Source organism: Rhinopithecus roxellana, chromosome 8 (assembly GCF_007565055.1).
Source record: "Rhinopithecus roxellana isolate Shanxi Qingling chromosome 8, ASM756505v1, whole genome shotgun sequence".
Taxonomy (NCBI): Eukaryota; Metazoa; Chordata; class Mammalia; order Primates; family Cercopithecidae; genus Rhinopithecus; species Rhinopithecus roxellana.
This window is the reverse complement of record NC_044556.1, coordinates 106,116,431-106,141,822: the sequence shown is the minus strand read 5'-3', so window position 1 is coordinate 106,141,822 and position 25,392 is coordinate 106,116,431. Positions and strand designations below refer to the sequence as shown.

The 25,392-nt window shown below is 38.0% G+C and overlaps 1 protein-coding gene across 1 annotated transcript in view; it reads right to left on the bottom strand.

The window, feature by feature from the left end:
- The window catches only part of WDR64 (WD repeat domain 64), a 156,673-nt gene that overhangs the window by 68,528 nt on the left and 62,753 nt on the right, over nt 1-25,392 (bottom strand). The window contains exons 10-11 of the mRNA XM_030936130.1: nt 18,125-18,264; nt 764-890 (exon numbers count right to left, since the gene is read on the bottom strand). Of these exons, the coding sequence (XP_030791990.1) occupies nt 764-890; nt 18,125-18,264 (267 nt within the window). The remainder of the gene's footprint in view (nt 1-763; nt 891-18,124; nt 18,265-25,392) is intronic.

The window sequence follows — 25,392 nt, the reverse complement described above, 5'->3', positions numbered from 1 at the left end:
AAGGTATGGATATAAAAAGTGCTCCCTAGATGTCTAGCAGGGCTCCTTGTTTCTTTAGTAGGCATGACTTTCTAAGAGGCTACAAGAAAAATCAGCAACAAATCTGTCGGCATCAGCATTGGGACTCCATCCTCACTCTCCATTGGTCTTCCTCAAGAGGCAAAGGCTGGTGAAGGTGTCAGCACTTTTCCTACTGAGTAATGACTCGTTATTAGAGTGGCATGGGCCCAAATTTCCTCGCTGCAGAAAAGGGGCATTGACTCGGCACACTGGTGCAGCCACTGTAAGATAGGATCATATTCCTGCTTCAGAGTCAAAACAGAGCTGGGTGTGGGGGCTGGATTTGCCCTCTACATAGCAACAAGTTATATATATCCCACTTCTTTGCTTAACCCAGGCCTTTCTTCCTAGGTCCAAGAACTTAAAGCAATAACCTGGTATTTTCAGATTATTAAAACTATCCTTTCAGGGAGGACAGATAACTATAGAATTACTCAAATAGAACTTTCTTCCTAGGTTCAAGAACTTAAAGCAATAACCAGCCTGGTATTTTCAGAAAAGTGCAGTTACACATTTCATTCACCCAGCCACAGAAATATATAGGAAAGAGCAGAATTGAATTAAATATCTACTGTCATGAATCATGGTTTTATAAATTACCCTTCAAGTTTTGTTTTTCTTCTAGTTAGTGCTCCAGTGCTAGTTTAAAAAAGGTTAAAAATCAAGACATGAGTTTCATTTGGCATTAATTGTATACACTTACCCGTAATAAGCATGCCGTGATTGGCATCATATATCATAGAGTAAATCTGCATGTCTCCTGGCCCTCCCTGGCTGTCATGGAAGACTTGTAATAGTGAAAGAGTTTGTATATCCCACACCCTGAAAACCTGGAAGAATAACAAACACAGGTCACCACTATTTATACTCACTTTTCCCACCCAAGATATTTAGGTGAATCATTTTCAGTCTGAAATATGCTCTTATAAACTTATACCAAAGTATTATATGATGAACATAAATTTGCTAAACTCCAATTTAGTTCTGGGTTGGATTGTTGTCCATTAATATCAGAGGAAAATGGCAGCAGTGATTAAAACTTTGCTTAAAGGTAAACCTTTAGGAATTGGATTTTTCTATCATTATAGGGGAGGAACATAGTATTTATTACTCTTTAAGAACATGGAGGAATAATAAAAGCTCATGACTTACAATTGAATTAAAGTCACATTTCTCTTTGTAGTATGGATGAGAAAATAGGGAGAAGACATACTTTAAGTGGAAGCTTTCAAATTGCTCTCTTATGACAATGGAAACATCTTACTAAGTGAAGTTACTAAAAACCTCCCTCTCCACTTGCCCAGAGATGTAAGAATTATAAAAGCAGTTTTTAGGGATGGTATAGACATACTAGGAGTATGAGAATATAGGTTTTTAAAACTATCCTTTGAGGGAGGAAAGATAACTCTATAATTACTCAAATAGAACTTGAGTTGATATCAGATAATAGAAAGAACAATGAAGTACAAATTCAGCAAAATTAGGTTAAGTTTGTGATCTGAAAGAACTGGTCTTAGCTTCTTTATTATTCTGCTTTTTTAGTAAGTTAGTGTTATTGAATTTCAGAAATAAGTGTTGATTGATCAATAATTACATTTCTTCAGTTATAGAAGCTGGGGGGAGATTACATTTTCTAGCTATACGTCAGCCCTTAAATAATATTTTCATGTTATAGTAAATTTAGTAACCTATTAAATTGGAGTATTTGTTGAGTAAATGGGTGACCATTAACAGAACTACATATAAAACTTTAGTAAGTCATTTAGTTAAGAGAGCTACTAACTTCTAATTAGAAGCACTTATAATTGAGTTCATTATAAGTTAATTAGGTTCAAATCTTCACTATTACTAAGGCAGGTTAATCCTGACGTGTAGGAACACAAAATCGTCTAGGTCCTGTGACTTGGAGAACATTGGTGAGGAGCTTTTGCTCAAATGTAAACCCTCTATAGGCTAGTATCACTCAGAACTTGTACTGTTGAAATTTATTTTATTTGTTCTAGTGAAAATGCCAATTTTGAAAGAGTAGCTAGAACATTGAGCCTTTTCAGCCTTTTGCATCATAAAGTAAACAAGTATAATGGATTATATGGATTTCAATTCTAGACATAGAATGAGAGACAAGTAGAGGAAGAGACACAAAAGTGGATTCAAGGAGTTCACCAAAAAACGTGTTTCTATGCAAACTGTTTTTTATTTTATTGCCTTGGCTAAGGTATGTTCATGGTGGGCAGTCTTTCTGCTGTATGTATACACATTCTGAATTGTAACTGACAAAAAGAACAAGAGACTAGGCAAAGGAGGATTAGGGTTTCAATTCTAGTTCATCACTCAAACTCCTTGAGTCTCAGTTTTCTTGTTTCTTGAATGGCCGTGATGACATCAGCACTATTCACCTTATTTAATTGATGTGATTATGTTTTGAAATCTGTGATGTTCTCTATAGTGTTATTATGTTTGCTTTTGTCTTCTTCCTCTTCTTCAGTGTGCGGTTCTTCGGGTCTTCCCTGTGTGTTTTAGAGAAGTGGCAGTTGTTGGGCTGTGGGAGGCACAAAAGCCTTCTGCGTCACACTGCTCCTACCCTCTAGGTTTTTGGCTGCCCCTCTCCCTATATGCCTTCTTTGCTACTGTCATACCAAAGTGTTTTGCATTTCCAAAAAGCTTCTTATTCTGGTCTCTGTGCATTCACACAAACTCTTCCTTTCATCTGCGATTTCCTCTCAAAGGCCTTCTCTATCTAGCTAACTCCTACTCTTTAAAAAAAAAAAAACTCTTCCATAAAGAGAATTAAAGAGTTCAGGTCAGAATAGTGCTAAAAGTTTTTGCTTTGATGAACTATTTCTTCTCCAAACACACAGAAAATATATATTCAAAAAAGCAAAAAGAAACAGCAGGGCTCCAAAGCAAGATATATATCTCTCTAGATCCAAACAAGAGAGAAGCAGAAAGCAATAAATGGGCTGAAGCCTAAGACCTGGGTGCCTGGTCTGGAGCAGGCAATGGCAGCCGAGCAGCTTCTGCAGACAGGACCAGAAGACCTCCATGCCTGGGCCCCACGGCCGAGGGAGCAGCAGGTCTTCCAATTCAGAAAAGCAACAGGCTGTGCTCTGTCCTCATCTGGATGTGTAGCTTTTTCAAAGATATGAGACCAGTGAGGGTGGGGCACATCACTTTTTTTTTTTTTTTTTTTTTTTTTTTTTTTTTTTTTTTTTTGAGACGGAGTCTCACTCTGTCACCCAGGCTGGAGTGCAGTGGCCAGATCTCAGCTGACTGCAAGCTCCGCTTCCCGGGTTCACGCCATTCTCCTGTCTCAGCCTCCCAGGTAGCTGGGACTACAGGCGCCTGCCACCTCGCCCGGCTAGTTTTTTGTATTTTAGTAGAGACGGGGTTTCACCGTGTTAGCCAGGATGGTCTCGATCTCCTGACCTCGTGATCCGCCCGTCTCGGCCTCCCAAAGTGCTGGGATTACAGGCTTGAGCCACCGCACCCAGCCGCACATCACTTTTTGACTAGGAACTAAAGCAAGGTAACCTCTGGCTCAGGAACGAGAACTATGTCTGAACTGGGACCTAAAGGGCCAGGTAGAGGAAAGTATAGATTGGAAGGAGTGAGTGTATAGACACACACACACGCAGAGAGAGACAGACAGACTGGGAGCAGTGGCTCACATCTGTAATCCCACACACACACACACACACAGAGAGAGAGAGAGAGAGAGAGAGAGAGAGAGAGAGAGGCTGGGAGCAGTGGCTCACATCTGTAATCCCAGCCCTTTGGTAGGCCAAGGCAGGTGGATCACTTGAGGTCAGGAGTTCGAGACCAGCCTGGCCAACATGGTGAAACTCTGTTTCTACTAAAAATACAAAAATTAGCCAAGCATGATGGTGCACGCCTGTAATCCCAGCTACTCAGGAGGCTGAGATAGGAGAATTGCTTGAACCCAGGAGGTGGAAGTTGCAGTCAGCCAAGATTGCACCACAGCACTCCAGCCTGGACGACAGAGCGAGATTCCATAGCAAAAAAAAAAAAAAAAAAAAAAAAAGAGAGAGAGAAAGAAATAGAGAGACACAGAGAACTAGGGAACTAAATATTAAAAGAAGACTATACTTTTTAGAAAAATATAGGGGGTATCTTCAAGAACTTCAGAGTTGGAAGGGATTTCTTAAATAAACACAAAAAGCATAAGCCATAAACACTTTAAAAATTAAAATTAAAAACTTCTGTTCAACCAAAGCAACAAGCACAAAGATACAAAGTGTAGAAACTACTCAAATGTTCATTAACCAACTTAGACAAATAATACGTGCTGCATTCATACAACAGGATTCCGTCAGCAGTTAAAACCAATGAACTGGAGCTATATGTAACAGCATGAATAAATATCAAAATAGAGTGCTGAGGGAAAAACTGCAGTAGGGTGTATTCATTATAATATTTATACTATAAATATTATATAAAACATGCAAAATAAAACTATATCTGGGACACTTGCACTAATGGTGTAAAAACAGGGTGCTGGTTAAAAATTAACAAAAACTCAAAAAAATTAATCTTTAAACGACTTTCATCGGACACCCTTCCAATTAGATGTTCTTTCTCTAGATGCCTACAATATAGCCATGTGCTGCTTAGGGACAGGGATATGTTCTGAGAAATGTGTCCTTAGGAGATTTTGTCATTGTGTGAACATCATAGAGTATACTTACACAAACCTAGCAGGTATAGCCTACCAGACACCTAGGCTATATGGTATAGTTATATGGTCACCATCATATATGCAGTCCATCATTGACAGAAACATGGTTATGCAGCACATTACTACCTGTCTATATTAATAGCAATTAGCAATTATAATATGATGACTCATTCGGTGGCCCTCTCTACTAGACTATAACTCTCGTGGGGGGAAGAGCCACAGTCTATTTGACTCTTTTTTTCCCCAACGTCTTATGTATTCTGTTTAGCTTGATTGGTTAGTCAGTTTTTGGTCTTATTCTCTGTCTTGATCAAATAGGAATTTATATGGCTTCACACTGTACAGACAATACATTTTAAATGTAATAAATCAATTAATAGGACAACCTCAGAAAACATAATCTATTTACTTTATTCTTAGGTGATCAGAAGATATTAGTTGCTTTGGGGAAAGAAAGTAGTGATATTTGTGAAGCCCAAATATCTGAGAGAGGGTAATTCAGAAAGTTTATTTTGCCAAGGTCGAGGACACACGCCCGTGACATAGCCTCACTCAGGAGGCACTCACGACATGTGCCCAAGGTGGTCGGGGCACACCTTGGTTTTATGCATTTTAGGGAAACATGAGATATCAGTTAATGTATGTAAGATGTACGGTGGTTAAGTCTGGAAAGGCAGGACAGCTCAAGCAGGGAGGGGGCTTTCAGGTCACAGGTAGGTGAGAGACACACGGTTGCATTCTTTTAACTTTTTTTTTTAAATTTATTTATTTTTATTATACTTTAAGTTCTAGGGTACATGTGCATAACGTGCAGGTTTGTTACATATGTATATTTGTGCCATGTTGGTGTGCTGCACCCATCAACTCGTCAGCACCCATCAATTCATCATTTATATCATGTATAACTCCCCAATGCAATCCCTCCCCCCTCCCCCCTCCCCATGATAGGCCCCAGTGTGTGATGTTCCCCTTCCCGAGTCCAAGTGATCTCATTGTTCAGTTCCCACCTATGAGTGAGAACATGCGGTGTTTGGTTTTCTCTTCTTGTGATAGTTTGCTAAGAATGATGGTTTCCAGCTGCATCCATGTCCCTACAAAGGACGCAAACTCATCCTTTTTTATGGCTGCATAGTATTCCATGGTGTATATGTGCCACATTTTCTTAATCCAGTCTGTCACAGATGGACATTTGGGTTGATTCCAAGTCTTTGCTATTGTGAATAGTGCTGCAGTAAACATACGTGTGCATGTGTCTTTGTAGTAGAATAATTTATAATCCTTTGGGTATATACCCAGTAGTGGGATGGCTGGGTCATATGGTACATCTAGTTCTAGATCCTTGAGGAATTGCCATACTGTTTTCCATAATGGTTGAACTAGTTTACAATCCCACCAACAGTGTAAAAGTGTTCCTATTTCTCCACATCCTCTCCAACACCTGCTGTTTCCTGATTTTTTAATGATTGCCGTTCTAACTGGTGTGAGATGGTATCTCATTGTGGTTTTGATTTGCATTTCTCTGATGGCGAGTGATGATGAGCATTTTTTCATGTGTCTGTTGGCTGTATGAATGTCTTCTTTTGAGAAATGTCTGTTCATATCCTTTCCCCACTTTTTGATGGGGTTGTTTGTTTTTTTCTTGTATATTTGTTTGAGTTCTTTGTAGATTCTGGATATTAGCCCTTTGTCAGATGAGCAGATTGCAAAAATTTTCTCCCATTCTGTAGGTTGCCTGTTCACTCTGATGGTAGTTTCTTTTGCTGTGCAGAAGCTCTTTAGTTTAATGAGATCCCATTTGTCAATTCTGGCTTTTGCTGCCGTTGCTTTTGGTGTTTTAGACATGAAGTCCTTGCCCATGCCTATGTCCTGAATGGTACTACCTACATTTTCTTCTAGGGTTTTTATGGTATTAGGTCTAACATTTAAGTCTCTAATCCATCTTGAATTAATCTTCATATACGGAGTAAGGAAAGGATCCAGTTTCAGCTTTCTACTTATGGCTAGCCAATTTTCCCAGCACCATTTATTAAATAGGGAATCCTTTCCCCATTTCTTGTTTCTCTCAGGTTTGTCAAAGATCAGATGGCTGTAGATGTGTGGTATTATTTCTGAGGACTCTGTTCTGTTCCATTGGTCTATAGCTCTGTTTTGGTACCAGTACCATGCTGTTTTGGTTACTGTAGCCTTGTAGTATAGTTTGAAGTCAGGTAGCGTGACGCCTCCAGCTTTGTCCTTTTGACTTAGGATTGTCTTGGCAATGCGGGCTCTTTTTTGGTTCCATATGAACTTTAAAGCAGTTTTTTCCAATTCTGTGAAGAAACTCATTGGTAGCTTGATGGGGATGGCATTGAATCTATAAATAACCTTGGGCAGTATGGCCATTTTCACGATATTGATTCTTCCTATCCATGAGCATGGTATGTTCTTCCATTTGTTTGTGTCCTCTTTGATTTCACTGAGCAGTGGTTTGTAGTTCTCCTTGAAGAGGTCCTTGACATCCCTTGTAAGTTGGATTCCTAGGTATTTTATTCTCTTTGAAGCAATTGTGAATGGAAGTTCATTCCTGATTTGGCTCTCTGCTTGTCTGTTACTGGTGTATAAGAATGCTTGTGATTTTTGCACATTAATTTTGTATCCTGAGACTTTGCTGAAGTTGCTTATCAGCTTAAGGAGATTTTGGGCTGAGACGATGGGGTTTTCTAAATATACAATTATGTCATCTGCAAACAGGGACAATTTGACTTCTTCTTTTCCTAACTGAATACCCTTGATTTCTTTCTCTTGCCTGATTGCCCTAGCTAGAACTTCCAACACTATGTTGAATAGGAGTGGTGAGAGAGGGCATCCCTGTCTTGTACCAGTTTTCAAAGGGAATTTTTCCAGTTTTTGCCCATTCAGTATGATATTAGCTGTGGGCTTGTCATAAATAGCTCTTATTATTTTGAGATACGTTCCATCAATACCGAATTTATTGAGCGTTTTTAGCATGAAGGGCTGTTGAAGGAGGGCAATCAGATAGGCATTTATCTCAGGGAGCAGAGGGATGAATTGCATAGAATGGGACGCAGGTTTGCCCTAAGCAGTTCCCAGGTTGACTTTTCCCTTTAGCTTAGTGATTTCGGCCCCCAAGGCTTACTTTCCTTTCACGTGTTAATTAGGCTCTAGTCTTCTTTCACTTATTCCCCTGGAGGTTGTCAGTGTTCTCATGGCAGGTATTTGTGACGCAAAGCTTGGGAGGACAGAAATGGAGCCAGGTCAGCACTGAGGGGGTTTAGGAAGAAAACAAGGGGCAAAACATGGCAGAAGCAGACTAAGTTGGTATAAAAGGAGACTGAGTGGCTTTAGGGCAGGGAAATGTCGTTAAGACTTGTAGAGAAAATCAAGGAGGACAGGTGGCTTCTACTAAAGAGGCCAGGGCAGAATGGAACATTTATAAGTTATAAATCAAATATTATATACATATAATATATGTACATATGCATTTTGTGTAATACGTGAATTATATGCATATAAATTGAAATTATTTAAAAAATTTATCTTCTAGTTGCAGTCAAAATAAAAATGGTGATCTTCTCTTCTTTTCTCTTCTCTTCTCTTCTCTTCTCTTCTCTTTTCTTCTCTTCGCTTCTCTTTTTCGAGACAGAGTCTCACTCTGTTGCCCAGGCTGGAGTGCAATGACATGATCTCGGCTCACTGCAACCTCCGCCTCCCGGGTTCAAGCAATTTTCCAGCCTCAGCTTCCCGTGTGCCTGGGATTACAGGCACCTGCCACCACACCCGGCTAAATTTTGTATTTTTAGTAGAGATGAGGTTTCACCTTGTTGGCCAGGCTGGTCTCGAACTCCTGACCTGAGGTGATCCATCCACCTTGGCCTCCCAAAGTGCTGGGATTACAGGTCGAGCCACTGTGCCTGGCCAATAATGATTTTCAGGTGCATTGGGAATGTAGTGAGATGGAGGGATTTTTTTAACATTGGGAAAAACATTCAACTATAAGGTTGATTAAGTGTTTTGAGGGTAATTTTTGGTAATTGAAGTCACTTATCATAAAATGTCAAAAGAAAAGGACAAGAGAAAGACTTCTCCTGGAGCCTTTTGTAAGAATTAATAAATAAATAATGATGAAGTAGAAGAAGTTTAAAAATATATACATGTGTGTACCCAAAGTGAGGATTGTTTTGCTTCAACTACATTTCCTGGCATTTCTTCCTGCAAACTTTATGCCAATTATTATTGTCCAAATGTATTAATAAAGTAAATGGGTTTTTTGTTGTTGTTTTTGTTTTTGTTTTTGAGACAGAGTTTCACTTTTGGTTGCTTAGGCTGGAGTGCAATGGCAACATCTCAGCTCACGGCAACCTCTGCCTCGCAGGTTCAAGTGATTCTCCTGCCTCAGCCTCCCATATAGCTGGGGTTACAGGAGCCCGCCACCACGCCTGGCTAATTTTTGTATTTTTAGTAGAGATGGGGTTTCACCATGTTGGCCAGGCTGGTCTCAAACTCCTGATTTCAAGTTATCCACCCACCTCAACCTCCCAAAGTGCTGGGATTACAGGTATGAGCCACCGCGCCCAGGCAGGTATCTGTTTTTTGATGGGTGTTTATTAATAGATTGACTAGAGCAGAATGTCTGATTTATAAGAAGATGCAACACTAACAAGTCATACAAAATTCATTATACATCAAATAATTATGAAATTCTAGCCTAGGTGTTACAGATACAAAGATTAATAGAAGCTCTGTTGTTCTTGAGTAGATCTAAGTCTTGCCAGGAGAGTAGATAGATGAAAATGGTGACACTGCATTGTAAGAAACACTTGAATGGAAGTTTGAACATTATTCTATAATGACAGTTGTACCAGTAGAAATCTTTAGAATTAGAATCACAGTATCATTTAGATAGAGCAAGGGGTCTGGGGAATTCACCGTTTTCTGATTGTAAAGGAAAATCAGAATGCGGCCTGCCTTTCTAATTTTACCCAATGGCTACAAGAGGCTAATGAGATTTTTAGTCCCCAAATGAATCAAATCAGGGTCACTCAATTGATTACATGATTTTACATTAAGGAGCCTGAAGATATATGAGATTATGAAACTCTTTCGAGAGTTAACATAGTACTACAGACAAATGGTGCATTTGAAAATCAGGGTATGTACGACAGTACAGTATAAATGTCAGGTATTCAACACTGTTTAGGAAATTCAATGCCAAATGTATTTATTAAGTTCTTACACATTACTTAATAAGAAAAAATATTTTTAGCACTGTAGGTAGAACCAAACCTGTTAATTTTATCTTCTTGTTTTCACATTTTCCCTGTGTGATAACTGGCAAATAGAAAATGAAGGCATCCAGCATGTCTTTAAAAATTAACTTTTTAATTACCAAACTAATGTACCTAGTAAACAGATTCAAACAGTACAAAACCAGAGTTCTCCTTCCCACCTACCACTTAACGCTGGACTCCTCAATCCCACTGCTTAGGTAATAATTGCTGGAAGATACCACTTTGGGAGGCAGACTATCTCAGTCGAATCCTGATTCACCTCCAATAACTCTGTGCACTTGGGCAAATCTCTTAACTTCTCTGAGCCTTAGTTATCACACTTGTAGGGAGAATAATACCAGTACCTATCTCAACCTATCTCATAGGGTTGTTATGAACATTAAATGAGTTCATATATATGAAGAGCTTATATCTATGTTGGGACATATTTATGTACTTAGATTTACCTCATTCTTTTTTTTTTTTTTTTTTTTTTTTTTTTTTTTTTTTAAGAGACGAGGTCTCTCTATGTTGCCCAGGTTGGTCTTGAACTCATGAGCTCAAATGATCCTTCTGCTTCAGCCTCCTGCATAGCTGGGATTGCAGGATGCACCACTGTGCCTGGCTTTATCTCTATCTCATTCTTTTAGTGGCTGAATAGTATTCTGTTTGTGAATGCTCCATAGTTTCTTGTAATTAGTTCCCTGTTCATATGTATTATATTTCTTTATTTTCTTCTATTAAAGCAGTAGTGAACCTCTTTGCACATATATTTTTGTAAAGTACACTGGCTTTGTAAAGCAATATAGATATAGCTGAATGATAAATTCCTACAAATAGAATGTTTGTGTCAAAGGGTGTGAATATTTTGAGTTTTGAGAGATATACCAGACCAACCCTGCCTTTTGAGAAGATTCCAGGCAGTTTCATAACTTCCTGATTTCAAATTGCACAATCAAGTTCAATTTTCCTGGTCCAGTTTAATGGGAAAATTGAACTTGATGTCTGTGTCATTCCTAGGTTTAGTCATCAAAGATTTGGGGCAGCTATGCTTTATTTACTCAAGTAGATTTTTAGCTTCTTTTGGACAAAGATTACATCAAATTGTAAATAGGCACAGAGCCTAATGCACTCTCAGGCATTTAGCAGGGGGTCATATATTGGTTGACATATTAATGCAGTAGAAAGTTGGGATTCCTAGTTGTACAGCCCTGAGACACAGTTTACCAGCCAAGAAACAAGGCGAGGGAACCACATTTTGTGAGAGAGAAAAGATGAATGTCAATAGAATACCCAGACAGTTACCTTAGGGAGGCTGTAGTGAATACGTGTATGTGTGTGTGCAGGGGTTCTGAAAGCTGGTAGAGGTGTCTAGAGAAAGTCCAGAGGATAAAATAAAGATACTCAGAAACACAATAAGAATTAACAAAGGAAAGAGTCCCAAAGGGCAGCAATCACAAACAGCCTGCCTCATCTTAAGTAAATGTGCAATCAGAACTAAGAGCTCCTGGTTATACAAGTGTGATAGCCACACTCAGAAGGAAGCCTCATGTAGGGACTGCTTCCTGGTCTTAGTAGGCATGTTTGCCCCCAGGACTCAGAGCCATCCACAGGGTCTTGCTTTGAAGGTTGTCAAGGAGCCATCCTGGGTGATGAACTAAAGAAAAAGCAACAAGAGCTGCACATAAGCACATAACTGCACAAAATTGCAAGTTGAGAACTGAATTCCAAAGCATGTGCCCTCGCCCCTTTTCCGTAGTTTTTATTTTTTCTTCCTAGATGGCCACTCACATTTTATGTTTCCTAATACATAATTTGTCTTCCCCAGAAAATTTTCCTACAGTCACTCAGGAAGGTTTTCAAACAAGTCTTACTCTTAAGAACGTTGCAAACAGTTTACTCAAAAGGGAATGTCCCAAGCCACAGAATGAGGACACAAGGTAGTAAAATATGAAGGCAGTGAAACCAGGTTCGCAATCATGGATGTTTCCAATTATCAAAAAAACAAGAAAAATAAACCTTTGAACTTATGTCATTTACGATAATCCCATACAAACAGAAAGCACAGGGAGCTAAAGCAAGGAAAGATTTCAAATTTTTAAAACTTAAAGGTAACATTTTAAATTGTTAGTTTTTCTTTCTATCTCCAGGTTTATTTCAAATTTACACATTTCTCACTCATGAAAAGGGAAAAAACCCTCCATTTTTGTCTTAGTGAAGGCTTTGTGCATGACTCGATATTTCACTTAGATGTGAAGGATAGATAGGATGGCTGGGAATGGGAGGAGAATTGTTTCAGACAAAGACGGGAATGCATAAAGCCTTTGGAGAAGCATTTAGTGAAGCTTGAAATTTCTGAAGCCAAACAAAGCTGAAAAGATATTCTGGTTCCAGACCCTAGAGAACCTTAAGAACTGGAAAAAATAAATTGAACTTTATTTGTAAGGCATGAGGGGCCTTTGAATATATGTGAGAAGGGAATGACAAGGTTATAAATGGGTTGGAGGAGGATCAACATGGCCATACAATATCTGGATGGTTTGGGGAGAGAAGAAACTGAAGATAAGAGGCCTACAAGTGCTTTCTAATGGGCCACCTGCAACTGGGATCCCCTTGGTGGATGGGTCTGAACCAAGACCATGACTCTGGGAAGAAGAATGAGGTAATTTATAGGAGACACATTTTAGAGACTTCAAACTGACCAGTGGCAAGGCTTATGGAGACAGAAGGATCAAAGGTGACTTTGAAGTTGGATCACGGCTCACTGGGAAACAAATGATACCATTAACGGAGGAAAATCAGAAGTAAGGAAGAGAAGACTTGAAGTAGAAAATAAATTCACTTTTAGGTATGCAGAATTTTTTTAAAGATAACTGCCTTTGAAGATATGCACACTCACAATCTAGTCAAACTGCCTTTTCTCAGGTTTCTACATACCACTTCCAAAGTGAAAATGTACAAAAAACAGCAAGTGTTACACGCATTTATAATCTGTTATAAGTCATCGAAGTATGTAAATTTCTCCCCTTCAGAGAAAAAAAAAAAGTAGAGAATCAGCCTTTTGGTCAGTAGAGCTGTGCTTGATAAGGTTTCCAACCATTGCTCCCATTGGTTTTGCTGATGAAATGAAAGTAAGTGAAGATTATATTTGTCTCTGCATTTTTCCACATCTGTCAATTATTCTTCAGGTGTAATAGATGTGGCATATCTGTTCAATACTTGGGTTCTGTGACTAGACATACAGTTTTAGCAGTTGGGGAAGAAAATAATATCCTGGTGGAAAGACTGCAAAATTAGAAGAAAGAATGAAAATCTTGCTATTTTAAGAGCTTAGGAAAAGGCATGTAGTGGGCACACAACTACACATGGTGATTTATGTGCTTTCTACTTAATGTGATGAAAGCTAATTTATATGAAATAGTTTGAAGGGATGTTGTCTGTTCCCTTTTCTGTAAATAATAATAATATAGCTTCAATAAAAAAAACAAAAACATGTATGTGCCTAGTTTGCTTTCTTTTTTTCTTCTTTTTTTGAGACCGAGTCTCGCTCTGTTGCCCAGGCTGGAGTGCAGTGGTGCAATCTCGGCTCACTGCAACCTCCACCTCCCAGGTTCAAGCAATTCTCCTGCCTCAGCCTCCCAAGTAGCTGGGGTTACAGGTGCCTGCCACCATGCCCAGCTAATTTTTGTATTTTTAGTAAAGTGACAGGGTTTCACCATGTTGGCCAGGCTGATCTCGAACTCCTAACCTCAAATAATCCACCCACCTCGGCCTCCCAAAGTGCTGGGATTACAGGCATGAACTACCGCACCCAGCCTAGTTTGCTCTTCTTTCTGCCTAAATCGCCCTTTTCCTTTTCCTTTTCCTTTTCCTAGCTCTTCATGGGGCTGGTTTGCCTGATCATTCAGGCTTCAGCTTTTATGTCACCTCCTCGCAGGTGAGATTCAATCGCACTGCACCACTATGTTTTCTATTTCTTTTCTTCTTCTTTTTCTTTGTTTTTGTAGAGATGGGGTCTTTCTATTTTGCCTAGGCTGGTTTTGAACTTCTGGCCTCAAGCAATCCTCCTGTCTCAACCTCCCAAAGTGCTGGGATTACAGGCATGAGCCTTTACATCCAGCCCTGTGTTTTCCTGTTTCTTACCATAGTTATACTGTTTTCTCATGTATTTGTTACTTTGCTTGTTTGTCTCTCTCTTCCCCTAGCATGTCAACTTTCTCAATGCAGGGCCCTGGTCCTCCTTGTTCAATGCTTTGTCTCTAGAACTCAGAACTCAGAACAGTATCTAACACAATAGACACTCAAGAAATAAATAAATATTTGCTAAATAACCAAATGAATGACCTCCTTTCATCTTTATGATGGCCCTCTAGGCTAAACATTCCTACATTTACAGATGAAGAAACCAAGTGGAAAGATATTAAGTAATTTTCCCAAGTGGTGCTACAGAGATGCATGAATGAGTATCATTTTAATACACTCACTACACTTAAAAGAAATAGGAGAGGTTCTCTCTTCTGTCTCTTCATCTCTGAGCATGAGTGATCTCAACTTTTGCTAGAAAGATATCTTATTTCTCTTTAAATTATCTGTAGGAGACTCCAGGTCTCAATCATAACATGTTTTTAGTTTTAGTGTCTCAAAACCTTCACTGTTTTTCCAGTACTACTTTAAAAAATTAAAGTTTCCTAAGCTGGGCATGGTGGCTCACACCTGTAATCTCAGCACTTTGAGGGGCTGAGTCAGGTGGATCACCTGAGGTCAGGAGTTCGAGACCAGCCTGGCCAACATGACAAAACCCCACTCTACTAAAAATACAAAAATCAGCTGGGCATGGTGGCAGGAGCCTGTAATCCCAGCTACTTGGGAGGCTGAGGCAGGAGAATAGCTTGAACCTGGGAGGCAAAGGTTGCAGTGAGCTGAGATGGTGCCATTGCACTTCAGCCTGGGCAACAAGAGTGAAACTTCATCTCAAAAAAAAAAAAAAAAGTTTCCTTATTACAAAGTAATGTATATTTACTATTAAAAAAATGAAGAGAAAACAAAAGAAAAAAAATCCATTCATGTATATCCACAAACTTGTTAGCCTCACTAAAACATCTTGCTTTAAATCATCTCCAATAACATGATAGACACGTTATGTTTTAAAATTGATTACTTACATATTGTATTTTATATATTATTTAGATATTTTCATATCACTATTCATTTACATAATGTTGAATGTCTATGTGATATTTCTATTGTATATGAGGATACGGCATAATTTACTGAATCAAAGCCTTTTTTTCCTCTTGAATTTTACTTTATTGGTACATCACCCTAATTATCTTTCATTATTGAGGTATAATCTATTTACCTTAAAACTCACCCGTTTTTAGTGTAAGGTTCTGTGAGTTTTAGTCAATTTAAATAATTGTGCAACCATTACCATAATCTTTTTTTTTTTAAAGATGGTGTCTCACTATGTTGCCCAGGTTGGTCTCGAACTCCTGGGCTCAAGCAATCCTCCCGCCTTGACCTCCCAGAGTGCCAGGATTACAAGCATGAGCCACTATGTGCAGCCCCTTACTCTTTCATAAAAATTAATTTTATTAATGTATTTTTAAACCCTATATAGCCAAATTATTATCACTTCAATATATAATCAATGTAAAAACGATTGACCTAGTGCCATGGCGCAGGCCTATACTAGTGCTTTGAGGCAGGAGGACCACTTGAGCCCAGGAGTTCCAGCAACATAACAAGACCCCATCTCTACCAAAATTTAAAAATTAGCAAATTAGAGAGACCTACAAAAAATAAGACAGCTCTCTACAAAAAATAAAAATAATTAGCTTTGTATGGTGGCCCCCACCTGTAGTCCCAGCTACTGGGGAGGCTGAGGTGGGAGGATCCCTCAAGCCCTGTAGGTCAAGGCAGCAGACAGCCTCGAGGCTGCAATGAGCCCCATTGCGCCATGCCAGTGTACTCTAGCCTGGATGACAGAGCAAGATCCTGTCTCAAAAAATTGAGGGTTTTCTTTTTTTGGCGGGTGGGGGGGACACTGAATCTTTGAGGTCTTGTGTATTTTACACTCACAGCAGACCTCAATTCGGATTTGTCATGTTTTAAGAATTTGTGGCTACCATATTGGCAGGTGAGGGCTGTCGGCCCTGCTGGTGAAGCCTGCAGGTTCTGTATTTCTTGTTTCCTCCCTATTCTCTTTTGTTTTTCTTTTTTCCTTCTTAAATCAATATAAGCAATAGTGCGATGAGCATCCTTTTATACAGATCTTTGTGCACTCATCTAGCTATTTTATTAGAATAAATACTCAGGAAGTTTTTGCCAGGTTTATTTCCACACAGCAGTATGTATACCTGTCTGTGTTCTTAAACCTTTGCCCTTCTCTCCCCTTTCTTTTCCCTACTGATTTGCTAAAGATGTTTGATATTTGTTCAAGGATATTATTACAATTTCTCTGCTTTTTATTGCATTTTTGCGCCCCTGCCCCCGCTGTCTGCCTTTAACTTTGTTTATGCGTATAGGGAGGCAGGCTGAGGAAGGGCAAATATGGGATTGACCACACTTTGGTAACAGATAGCTCTGTGACCTTGTGTAAGTGATTCAGATGTCATTTTCCCTGACGTGTGTAAAATGGGGATAATTACTTTATAGTGTTGTTATTAGCATCAAAGAATTGCATATATAAAATACTTAGCACAGTGCCTGGCACTTAAGCACTCAACAAATTATAGTTATTACAATTTACAGGAAGTTTGAATGTTTATTTAGTCATATTTATTTTCTCCTTAGTCGTAGGTGCTATGCTGAGGAATTACCCAAAAGTTGTAAGACTATTCACCTATATTTTCTTCCGGAAATCTAGAATTTCTATGGTTTTGTATTTTAAATTTAAAATCTTTAATTCGTATGTAATGTATTGTGCTGTATTTTATGAAATGATGATCTGATTACATCTTTCTTTATGGCTAATCAGTTTTCCCAGCACTTATTTAATAAACCATCCTTTGCTTACGTATTTGAAACATCTCTGTCCTATACAGAATTCCCCCATAGACATAAGCTAATTCCTGCATTTTCTCCTTCGCTTCATAGATGTGATTATTTCTGCTTTGACTACTGCTCTGTTTTATTTATTTTGACTTTATGATATGCTTAATATTGGACAGGGAAAGTGCCACCTCATAATTATATCTTCCAAAGTTTCTAGGATATTCCCATATAGCAGTATTTTTACATTAACTTTAAACTTGGCAAGCTGATACTTAAATAATTCTGACTAGCAATAAATAAATAGATTAATCTGATGGAGAATATCTTTTACAGCACAATATTTCCATGAAGGAACATAGCATGTTCCTTAATTTGTGTTCTTAAATAAAAGTGCCTCAGTAAAACATCATAGTTATCTTAATGCTAGTAGTGAATATTGCTTATTAAGTTTATTCTTACGTATTTCATATTTTTTACTCTTGTGAATGCTATCTCTTTGACCTTTTTTCCTCACTAATTATTGTTCCTATATAGAAATTTATTTCCTTTTTTATTTTTTAGAAATTTATTTTTTTATTTTATTTTTAAGTTGCTATTGCAACTAGCCACCTTATTGAATTTATCTATTCCTACACTGAAAGTTGATGTTATTGATTTTTTTCAAGGAGACGATCCCATTATTTGCAAATATAATTCAGTCTCCTAATTTCTAATATTTGTAACTCATTATTTTTGTTTTATTACATTGGTTAGAATGTTTCAAACACTGTTTAATAACAGCAACAATAACAGAAATCCTCATTTTTTCCTAATGTTCTTATCTATTGAAAGGCCTCTTATGTTTTACTTTTGAGGATAATATTTGCTATCTTTTCAATATTGTTTTTCTTTTACACTTGTTTTTAAACTTGTGTTCTTTCTTATGCTATAATCAATAGAAACAGAGAACATTGGCTTATCATTTCCTTTTCCATCCTGACAATATTTTTCTCAGTGATTCAATGAGTATCATTTATTTCAGTCAAAAATTGTATAATCCCTATGCCTTCCAACAGATAATTTTAAGGAAAAAACTAGTTTTGTTTTGTTATTTTCTTTTTGTTACCTTTGCAGAGGAAAGGCTGACGATGTGTTGGTCTTTTTCATTGGTTACGATCTCAGTGATACTGAACATGTGTCCCACAAGTTTCCCCACTGGCTTGGTGCTGATATTGGGGTGCCACAACCGGATGACTTTATCGTCTCCTGAAAAGGAGGACAGGGAAAGATTATTTGTTTTCTCAGGTGGTCAGAGTTTCAAATGTATCTCTCACTGTATCATACCCATATCTTTCTTCTAACAGCAAATCACAGTCTGTTTCTGGTGGGATGCATTATTCTGTGATTGATGTGCTAAGGGGCTGGCCTTGGTTTGGATCTGCCGCTTCTTGTGAAGGCTGTTTTGTAAAGACTGTATTTACATACACAAATGTGAATTCTCATAAATATTTTATGAGTTCTTTTCTTGATTCAATCCTTTCCTATACTTTCATGCATTAATGTATTATTTATACTTTATTTACTTCCAAAAATATTTAAGGCAGCTGCTCTTTTGTTTTCATTCTTAAATTAAGCAAACATTATAATAATGAAAGAAATCAAGGAAAGAGGAAACTGCATTTAATCTTCACCATTATAACAAATCAACTGTTGTCATTTTTCCGTCTTCCCTTCTAGCATGTATTCATAAGCATATATCATTTATGTGTAGTTAGTACCATAGAATAAATATGATTTTTTAATTGCTAAAACATCATAGAAGGGTATAATTTTTATAAAAATGTCTTGTCCTTCATAATCTCTAATTTAACTCCCTGTAGGAAATCACTGTTGACTTTTTAAAAATATAAATTAGATACATTTCTAGATACATATTTATACACACTACTTTTTTATATTTATGAAAGACCATGAGCTCATGCCCTCATAATTATCCTTTTAGTTACTATTTCTCAATTTCTTAACCCCTTGTCCATTGATAAGTGGGGGCTGAACCTCGAGAATGGACACACGGACACATGGTGGGGAACAACTCACACTCACTGGGTGGTGAGGAAGAGAGAGGATGAGGAAGAATAGCTAATGGCTGCTGGGCTTAATATCCAGGTGATAGGTTGATCTGTGCAGCAAACCACCATGGCACATGTTTACCTATGTAACAAATCGGCACATCCTTCACATGTACCCTGGAACTTAAAATAAATTTGAAGAAAAAAAGAAAATAAATAAATAAATTTTGAAAACCCAAAATAGTCATTCTAGTTAATCTGGTATTATATATTGGGCCACCCATTAGGATGTATTTCCTGATGTATATCGGATTTTTATTTGGATAGATTATCCACACTGAAAGAGCCTGTCAGGTATGGAGGAATAATTAGGTCACTTGTTTGTTGGATATTTATAAACCAGGCACATTTGATAGATGCTTCCATAATTCTATGATTATTTTATTGGGCCTCATGAAAAAGCATAGTATTTTCTCTACCTTTTTTCTCTTCTCTGAGTATCCCAATCCATCCATCAAGTCTCAGCATAGCTTTTCCTCCAATAATATTCCAGAATACTTCCATATTCTTCAAACCTGAGTGCTCTACCTATGTGCCTCCTTCATCCCCATCATCCTTCATAGTTAATTATTTGTCTGGACCACTATTAGACTCCACATGCCTTGAGAACAGGACTTGTTCTTGTTTACTGTCACATATAATCTATAGTAAGAATTCAAAAGATATGTTTTGAACCACTTCAATAACTTCATTGTTGGCATGATGAATCACAGCTGAGAGGTTTAACTATCAAGTGCCAAAAGAGGGGAAAAACATGTATTCAAAAAAAAAATGGATCTTCGTTGAATGTTCATCTAATATTTTTGGAAGGTCATTTGTTCATTTCAGAGGCTCTCACTTCTTGGAGTGTTATTACAGGCAGGCTGAAAAAAAAACTCATTGCATAGCTGATTCTTGGTTTCTATTTCTTAAGAATTGCAGTGGAGTAAATTCATTCCCTCCCAGATTTATATATTGAAGCCCTAGCCCCAACACGATGGTGTTTGGAAATGGGGGGGCCTTTAGGAGATAATTAGGTTCAGATGAGGTAATGAAGGTGGGCCCTCATGATGGGATTAATGTCCTTATTAGAAGAGACACCAGATCCTGCTGCCTCAACCCACCCTCTCTCCCCTCTTTCTCCCTGCCATTTGAGAACATGGAGAGAAGGCAGGTGTCTACAAACCAGGAAGAGAGCCCTTGCCAGAAACTGACAATGCTGGCACCTTGATCCTGGACTTCTAGCCTCCAGAAAATTTCTGTTGCTTAAACCTTTCTGTTTATGGTATTTTGTTAAGGCAGCTCAAGCTGGCTAAAACATCAACCAAGATATTTTAGGGGCTGTGGTTGATGAAGAAGTGGAATATTTTCTTAAATTTAAAACTTCCATGATGCCCTTATTAAATACAACAAGAAAGAAAATCTCTTGAGAAGTTAACTGTGCACTTACTGTTTTTTTTTTTTTCAATCTATGCTCCCCCTTCTCTTCTGATACCTTTGTGCCCTTAGTATTTTGCAAGATGTGAAGGATACAAAGAAATTCTAGATGTTGTTCCTGCCCGAGGTCTACTTTTCAGAAGACCCAAGTTTACACCCTTTTAGACTTAGTTTGATTATTACTCTCCCCAGTGCCTTCCCTAGTGACCTTCCTCTGCCCTAAATGGAGTTCAGACTCCTTCTTCTGTGTTTTTACTGTGTTTTCTTCAGCTTTCTTTTACAGCACTAATAATTATTTGTTTACCTATCTGTTTACCCATTATCTGGTAAGCCTAGTAGTTCTCATTCATAGCAGTGTTTGGCAAGTAGTAAGCACTTAATACATGTTTGCTAAGTAAATGAGCTGGCTTGTAGAGTCACTCATGAAGTGGTTAAGGACACGTATTTTGAGCGAGTCATATTTGATTTGAAACCTGGCTCTATCACTTAATTAAATTTATGACTTTGAGTAAGTTGCTTTGCCTCTCTGCATCTGAGTTTTCTTATCTATAAAATGGGGATAAATGGAACTTACATCATAGTTTTATTGTGAAGATTGAATGGAGTTATACATGCATAACTGAACAGTTTCTGGACCATAAACTAACAATTACTATTACTATTATTCTAAGTTCCTACAATGCATTTAGATTATATTTAGGGGAGAAGAACTGATACACAGATATATGAAATATGATCCTTGCTCTTGAGAGTTTACAATCTAGTAGGTAGTAGCAATAAGGTAAGGAGATATAGAGGGTAAACAAGTATTTGTAAAGAGTATGTCAAATCTGAAGATAGGTCTTTATACTATAAATATTATGGTTCATAAAGAGTTAATTCCCTGTTTTTTTGTTGCTTTCTATTTTTTCTTTCTTTCTTTTGTGCATGCGTGTGTGTGTGTGTGTGTGAAGCCGGAATTTAGATAAAGTCACATATCAAAGAGAGGATTTTCTTTCCTTTAGCAGATTATTCTCTCAGTTGGTGAGTCACTTCATCTAAGTGCATCACTCTTGATGAGATGAGCGGGCTCAGTTCACACAAAAAAGCAGGAGAGAGAGAGTGTCTAGTAAACCAGATTTCTGTGGTCCAGGAAGAACACAGGGCTGAGTGGGTGCAAAGAGAACTGACTCAGACTCAGCTCTGCCAGCTAACTAGTTGTGTGACTTCTCTGGGGCCTCAATTTCATCATGTAAAATAATAATCTTCAAGGCTCCATCCAGCTGTAAAATTTCATGATTATGTGCTCCCGAGGGAGAGATCACTACAGTTAAAGCAGAGGGCAATCTGGAATTTTATAGCTAGTAAGAAACTCACCAGATATTCAGTTACACGATTCAAACTGAATAATTCCAATAATGCAGTATCTTGCCTGCATTTGCATTTCACTGGCGATGGCCAAGATGTATCACGCTCTTCAGACATGTTCAGAACCTAAGCCTTGCACCCACACGCGATCATACATCATGCTGGTGGGACAGCTCCTGAAATGGGCATTAGCATTCCTGGATGATGAGGCTAGGCAATAGGCTATATCCCCGGAAGAACATCTGTAATTTGTGTATCACACGAAGAAGAATGCAATAGAGAACTGCCATCTGAGAAATATCTAGGCCTCTTAAACTAATGGCTTTGTCCATTATGCGTTGTGAAGAAAACCCAGTCTTCTGGAGGTTCCCTATTGCCTGATCCCAGATGTCCTCCAGCTCTGCTTGCCTTTGTTGCTAGGAGTGCAATCATATGTGGTGGCTTTGTGGAGGCAGAATCAGCAGAAAGGGACAGAGTCTAAGCTCTCAAAACCTATATTATTTCATCTGTATTATTATTACCGTCACCATCACCACCATCATCATCATCATCATATGTTGATTCATGCTATACTTTGTAGTTATCTATAAACTTGTCTTATTTATACTATTAGACTTTAAATGTTCGCAGGTTAGGAATACAACCTGACCTTTATAAGGTTAATAGCCTAATCTATAGCAATTGTGCAGAAACTATTTGTTGAACAAAACATGAAAAAAAATGCATGCAGAGCCCCCAAAATATCTTTTTGGGAGGTAATTGTGTTTCTACTCTGAACCTTCCATACTAGGAACTTAATTCCTAAAAAGGCTAGTGCAAACAGTATTCAGCAAAAACATTCTTGATGGTCACCAAAATAATACTCAGGAAATTTTTAGGTTTTCTTGGTAAACACTCTGTCCTGGTTTGGCTTTTTTTTTTTTTTTTTTTTTTTTTCTTTTTTCCAGCAAAGGCTTTTGCTTTTTTGAAGCTCATCAAATGCCCCTGCACATTTAACACATTCGACTAAGCCTAGCAAAGCTGCCTTTATTGTATATTTTGAGTCATCAGCGGGTACATACGGTACATTTAGCAATGGTGCTTGGCTGAGTCACTGATCAACAAGAGTACTCTCCTGAGAAAAATGTGTTTTCAGTTACTGGGAATTTGCATTTTCTACTAATAGAGGCTCCATAACTGTAACAATTCAATAAATTACGCATGATGAAAAGTATTAGTTGGTTGTCGGTCATACTACTAACTGTTTTCTTCCCTCTGTGAGAGAGCTAGAAACCCTATAATTAATATGCTTTCAAAGCTGTAGATGAGGATCTTATAATATAATGAACACTGAGGTTAATGAGAGTCAGATGACTTAATCCAAAACACTGAAGTGGTTTAAGTCCTAAAACTTTACCAAACACATTGTCCCCCCAGAAATCATTAAAATACTGATATTACAAAGCCTGTAAAAACTGGTCAATTCTTAACATTTTGTATTCTTTTGTGTGTGAGGACAAAGGGCTGTTCAGAGGAGTTGGTTAAGATTAATGTGACAGCATAATATGACAATCAGATTTTAGAATCAAATTTTACATTAGCCATGTATTTAGGTACTGCTTTTTCAAAGGGTTTCATGTGCAGGGTTTGCATTGAAAGAGGAAGAGGGCTAATATTTTTGCCTAACTAAAGACATGCAATGGAGAGGAGCATTCATTGCAGTTTGATTCTCAAACATGTTTGCTGCTTTATCTCTCATACCAAAGGGCTCTCCCTCCCTCAACTCTTGCATCCTCCTTCTGATGTGTGGTCCAGACCAAAATCTGTGCCCATTTCCATTGGAAGTAATAAGCCAAGACAGTCGTTAACTCAGGAAGGGGCAAAGGGGATCAGGCAATTGGGATATAAGTAACCCACGTCTTTTTCTGAAAGTATCCCACTTCTTTTTCTGATTCTAGCATTTGTTTCTTGATGTGTTCTAGACCTCAGTATGGAGCTCTTTAAATAACTGTAATTAGTTTGGTTGAGAGACTTGGATTCCTGTTTTTCTTAGAATCATCACTACCAAGTATCAAGAAACTTGCTCCCTACCCAAGCCATGACTCCCACACACTTCTTTACAGACTTCTTATCCATATGCCTTCCTTTCTTTTCTTCATGTCCTCACTTGAGTTTTAGTTTTAGAGGTTTGTGGACAATTAATGCTTTGGTTTTTCTGAGTGCACAAAGCTGTAATTATATATTGAGTAGCATCTAATTGGCAAACTGGGTTCCAAATTTTCTAAAGGACATTTTTAGTTTATCTCCCTGTGAACAGGCAGTTCTTTAAAAAATAGAATCACAGTATTTTAGGCTCAGCGGGATCTTGAAATGTATTTAGTCCCACTTCCTCATTTTACCAGATAAGGAAAATGAGCAAAAGGGAACCATTAAGTGATTGCTGAAGAATCAGAGTTGGTGGTTGGCCAGGTGATGGCTAAACCCAGCTATTCTAAATTCCAGTGCATTGTTTTTATTTGTTGTACTTGCCAATAGACTACTATATCATTTTGTAATACTGTTGGAACCATAAGCTAATTTCAATTTAGTGTTGTAGAAGGCCCAAAACTGAGCATAGATTTAAATATAAATTTTGAATGCACAGTGTACTTGAAAAAAAAAAAATTAACTTTATGCCCTTAGGGGAGATTCCCCAGCCATGAAATAGGAGCTCAGCTGTCTTTATATTGAGCAGTAAAGGCACTTCAGGGATGAGGCAGGACACTTTAGATAGGAAACCAAACTGCCTGCTGTGTATGTTTGAGAGTGAAAATTTTGGAGAAATCTTACTATTGACAGAATCAATAGCACTTACTCATTAAACATCATGGCTCCTTTAATAGATATTTTTGCCGTAAACTCTTTTACCAATGATGTATTTATTGATTTTTTTCTTGATGACAGTTTTCTTCTTTTTTTAAAAAAAAATTTATTGTTTCTTCCCTTTTTAAAGTTTGGGTTTGCAATACAAGTCACTTTCTTGATGTTTGTTTGTTTGTGTTTCTGTTCTGCACATTGAAGTCTTGCAAGTCTACATGCCTCCTGTCTCTTGCAAGGCCACCCTGGCCTCCTTGAGGAACCTGTGGGAGCTCATCTCCTCCCCGATTCAGGTAGCCTAGGAGCCCTGACATCATTCATCTCCAACCAGATCTTTTCCTGTCACCAAAAGGAATATTCTCTTGGATGTCTAATCAACACTTGACATTTAGGTTCACAATTGAGCTTTCTTTTGTTCTCCTTCCCCAGGTAAGCACCCACTGCCTCATTTCTGTATAACTATCAACACAATTGCTACTTTTTCATTTCTCCCGCCTTACAAATGTGGAGCTGGTTGATTTCTCGTACTAATTCCCAAAAGCATTGCATCTCCAAGTCTTAGGAATAATTAATTTCCCATGTCTTTGTGATCGAGTCTTTCTTTTTTTAAATAATAGCACCTACAGTAATTCAGACCTTCTCCATCTCACTTATGTTTTCTCTAACA